Below are 5,070 nucleotides of genomic sequence, written 5' to 3' on the forward strand. Positions count from 1 at the left end.
CTGTGGTTAACATGGTAACATACACACAGTAGTACTCAGTCTTAGGATGTTCAAATCACAACGTTTTATCAACAGACAACATCGGGTTGTCTAGGATCATTCATTTCATACACTTACAAACATTAACGCACATGCATTAATACAAGCTCAGACACAAACATTTCAAACCGTTTTTCAGAAAATATCAGATTTTCTGGAGTTTACAAAGTAATACAAATCATTTTACTCAAACCTGTTTATGAACTCACCAGCATTATATATGTTGACCTTTTCACATTAACTTGTATTCTTAAGAAATCGTTGAGCAGGTTGGTCGACAAGAATACGTGGATATATTGTTGTGTTTTCTTATCAACATACTTTGGTTATTTTGGTATGTAATATTGAAATACAATACTTGATGTAAACAATGACAGTTGTAATATTTCATGTGTAATGATGATGATATTTTGTTTCAATTATAAACACTGTGATGTTACTACAAGAATGAAGTCACCCAGCCCCCGGACGTTTCCACCGTTTGGTTCGGGGGTGTGAGAATATGAGCCTTCATTTCCAACCATCAAACCATCTTTCATTAGATTTTTTCTATGCCTCTCGCTCCCAGAGGCCTCTCCCTTGTAGAATACCTAAAATACTAAATAATCAATTGACTCAAAAAAGATGACTTCGATTTGAATGGTTTTATCACCTTTCTTCTTCCATAGGTTTGAATCTGCAAATTGATAGGTTTAAAGAATTGATCGGGTACACCAGTCTCATTTGCAAATCTAGAAACAGACATATATAGCTATTGGAGAAGAAGATGGGGCAGTGGCAGGTGGGTCACGTCGGTGGAATTTGCATCTAGGTCACAAGCCACCATTACTGGAGTTTATTAGGGTCGGACGGTATTGTACAAGCAGGGGGCGACAAAGGTAGTGTAGGTGGTGATTTCCAAGCACCAGTGGAATAGATGGAGAAGGAAGACCGATTTTGGTGCTGTTTTTAGAGAGTGTGTGTATGTACGTGGGATATATATATATATATATATATATATATATATATATATATATATATATATATATATATATATATATATAAAGAGAGAGAAAGAGAGAGTGTGTGTATATTTATGTGTGTTTGTGTGTGTACGTGTGTGTATGTGAGTTAGGTGGGGTTTAGTAGATGATAATTTATTATTCTTTTTCTTTTTAAGTAATATAATAGGAAATTAAATAAAATATATCAAAAAAAATTATTTAAGTTAATCATTTTATGTTGGGTGTGGACAAAAAACATGCAAAAATGACAATTATATAAACCAAAACCCCACAAGATATTCAAAATTTGACAAATAATACACCATCAAACCTTTTTTTCACAAAAATCACAAAAGTTTGCCCACTACAAACACCATTTTTGCAATTTTGTCTACATAATATTCATTTGTACATGCATATATGATTAAAGCAACATTTTGTTAAAATATGTCGGGAAATACAAACTTTTAAGCCAAACGTACCATGACGAAACACTTACAAACTTTTAAAACCTTTGAGAAAAATACACAAAAAATGATAACATTAATGATTTTTCATGTTTAACACAAATTCAACAATTTCAGTATTATGTTAAAATTTAATTTTATTTTATGAATAAACTAAGAAAAATATCAATTATTATTCCTCGGAATTAACATCTACAAATTGCTAGTTTGAAATATTTTATAGACTTGGGACCCCACGCGGCAAAAGTCTTCGTCTCTTTCATTGATTTATTCTTCCACTTGTTCTTATGTAATGGTCGGAAGGAAACTACACAGAATCAACAACGAAAACCTAAGCTTTTGACATTTTTCTAATCAAGTTCTTCATATATCCATCCTTTAATCACCTCCACATATTCACCTGTAAACATCCCACACGAACAAGATGAATCAAAATCATGTTATCACAATAGCTGAAGAGGTGATGCTCATGAACACCCAAATGGAAGAATCACCAAAATTACTACACAAATCAGCTGGAAAGGACTCTTGTTGCATATTCAGAGTCCCACAGAGTCTATTCGAGATCAACAAGGAGGCATATCAACCTCGAATCGTCTCAATCGGACCATACCACCATGGAAACAAACATCTTGAGATGATCCAAGAGCATAAGTGGAGGTACCTGAAAGATATGATCGATAGAACACGTAAGTCAATTGATTTTTTCTTGGAAATCGTAATGTCAATGCAGGTTCAAATTCGACAAAGCTACTCAGAATCTATCGATCAGTTTTCCGCTAATGATCTTGCTAAAATGATGGTGCTTGATGGGTTTTTCTTAATTGAATTGTTCCGAAAAGTTGGAAAGTTGGTTGTGACTGATAAAGATGATCCCATTTTCAGAATGGTTTGGGTGTCGCCATTTTTGATGAGAGATCTTTTGAGAATTGAGAACCAAATCCCATTTTTTGTTCTCCAAAAGTTGTTTAATGAATCTAAAGATGGGTCTAAACCCGATGATCGCACACTTTCAACTTTAATCCTTGAGTTTTTCAATTACACAGTTGATAGGCCAAAAAGGGTACTAAATAAACTCAAGAATCTTGAAGGCAAACATTTACTAGATTTTTTCCGAAAAAGTTTTATAAACTCTACAGAAAATAACCCTGACAGATCCAAAACCTCGTCCCTTAAACTTATCCAGCCAGCAACCAAACTCAAGATCGCTGGGGTTAAGTTTAAGGCAAGTCATGAACCCGATAGCTTCTTGGACATTGAATTCCGAAATGGTGTTCTTTTGATTCCTCAAATAAACATGGACGATTTTTACAGTTCGTTCTTTTTGAATTGTGTTGCTTTCGAGCAGTGTTATTTTCACTGCAGGAAACATATTACAACTTACGTTGTGTTCATGGGATGTCTAATGCACACCTCGACTGACGTGGGTTTGCTTTCGGAAGGCAAGATTATTGAGAATTATTTTGGTACGGATAAAGAGATAGCGAAATTCTTCAAAAGTGTTGGGAAAGATGTAGCTTTTGATATCAAAAACAATTACTTGTTGGGCTTGTTTGTTGAAGTAAACGAGTATTGCAAGAATGGGTGGCATGTGAACGTGGCTGGGTTTAAGCATACGTATTTTGAGAGCCCATGGGCTGCAATTTCGGCGTTTGCGGCCTTTTTGTTGCTTTCTCTTGCGGCTTTGCAAACAATTTATACTGTCTATCAGTATTATAACCCTAAGAAAGAGTAGGGATGGGTGGTTCGAGGGTGGTGTGAAGGCGGCGATTGATGTAATAATGTTGTAGTTTTTAGTTTGAACTTATATTTGTAATAAATTCATTTATATGTATTAGTTTCTACATTTTTTCCTTTGGTTGTAAGCTTCATAGACGTGTTTGTATATAACATCCTTGCTACATTTAACTTGATTAGCCTTTTCTTAATGGTATTTGCATGCTTAGTGTTATCTCTGAGGGTGTGCGAGCTACACAATAGCACAGGCCCACATCCGCCTAATTCAAAGTTAGTTAAGGGTTGATTATTGATTAGCTAATTGTTTTAAAATCAATGCACCGTCTAATTCAAAATTGTAAGTTACAAAATCCAATAAAATTACTCAATTTAAGAATTGCTTTTGGCCTTCAATTTTATATACAAGAGTCAATTTTATAAAAAGTTCAATGCTCACCTGTTGCATCTCAATTTCAGAATTGATGAAGTTATGGTGTGCATGTGTCTTCGATTGTTTCAATTTCAAGCGATGACTTTTCTTAAAACAATATGTGAACAATACAATATGTATGAAAAAAATGGTTTTCAGCTTTCAAAAAATATTTAAGGAATTTGATGACAAAGATATTAAGTTGTATTGTAGCCGTCTTGAAGCCACACTTAAGTATGGTAAACAATCAGATATTGACGCCAATGAATTTTATCTGGAGTTAAATCTGGTTGATGAGTTCGAATTGAGTCAGTGACCCACCTAAACAAAAAAAAAATTGTGTTACAACCCACCTTAAAATTTGTTGATGACCCACCTTAATCTATTTGTGATGGACTTTTAGCCCATCTTTTGTATTTCAATGGTCTAATTTTAATTTACTTTAAATATCAAATATCAAAAAGTAACCCAATACCTTCTAAAATTAAAAAAATAAAAATAAAAATACAAACTGAATGTGAATTGTCCGTTTGTTACTAGCAAATACGCATGACGCAATCACAAAAATCGTATGGAACGGCCGAAGACCGAAGTCACTCTTATCGATCACTCGATCAGGCCACATGTTAGCCTCCCTCTGGCAGCCGACAACCTCACATTCACATTAGTACCGGCCCACAATCCACATTGATTTCTTCTTCACGTTGAGTTTTTACTTTGAAGGTTGTCAACTCAATTGTGAACTTCTACGGTTTTACAATCTTCTTCATAGTTACGAATAAATATAATAAAATCGAAAGTTCAAGACATAATCAAGTTAATATGTAATCTCTAATCTTGACACCAATGATAAGAACATCTATTTTGACTTCTGCATAATAGGTTTTGCGTTGTAGGTTTCATCACTTCATGCGGTATGTTTTAATATGGATTGCCTTTGATTTAATCAATCGTGAAATCATTATAGTTTTATTTAATTGTTTTTGTTCCCAAATGAGTAGATAGTTTAGTGCCATATATTGAAAAATGTGTTTTAGATAGTATTAGTAATGATACGATTGTGGATGTATATCAAGATATTAGACATCTTCGGGTACAATTGTAATATCTTTAAAAAAATTGGTTATATGAATCGACCCATTACTAGTATTTTTTAGCTATGTCATTTCTATCAGGTTCACTTAAATAGTGACACACGCGGGTTATTGTTCTAGACTCGTCATTGTATTGAGTGAAACTACTAACCCCATATATGTTTTAAAATATATGAAAAAAGTCAATTGTTTTTCTAATACAACTGAAACCTACCTTCCTTGCCTTACCGACTTATCTATCTATAATTGGGGGAGTTCTCTAAAAGCAAGGGAGTGAGCGGATAATAGCCCCCGACGATTGAGGGGAAAGAGTCTGTTGTTGCGTCCCTTGCAATGTCATT

General features: G+C 34.0%; 1 protein-coding gene across 1 annotated transcript; it reads left to right on the forward strand.

The window, feature by feature from the left end:
* Nucleotides 1–1,775: 1,775 nt before the first annotated feature.
* Nucleotides 1,776–3,417, forward strand: LOC145001722 (UPF0481 protein At3g47200-like). The gene has a single exon (XM_078961071.1). The coding sequence runs from the start codon at nt 1,914–1,916 to the stop codon at nt 3,222–3,224; it is 1,311 nt and encodes a 436-aa protein (XP_078817197.1). The 5' UTR covers nt 1,776–1,913; the 3' UTR covers nt 3,225–3,417.
* Nucleotides 3,418–5,070: the final 1,653 nt, after the last annotated feature.

The sequence above is a fragment of the Lactuca saligna genome, chromosome 6, assembly GCF_052625555.1.
Source record: "Lactuca saligna cultivar CGN05327 chromosome 6, ASM5262555v1, whole genome shotgun sequence".
NCBI classification, from domain to species: Eukaryota; Viridiplantae; Streptophyta; class Magnoliopsida; order Asterales; family Asteraceae; genus Lactuca; species Lactuca saligna.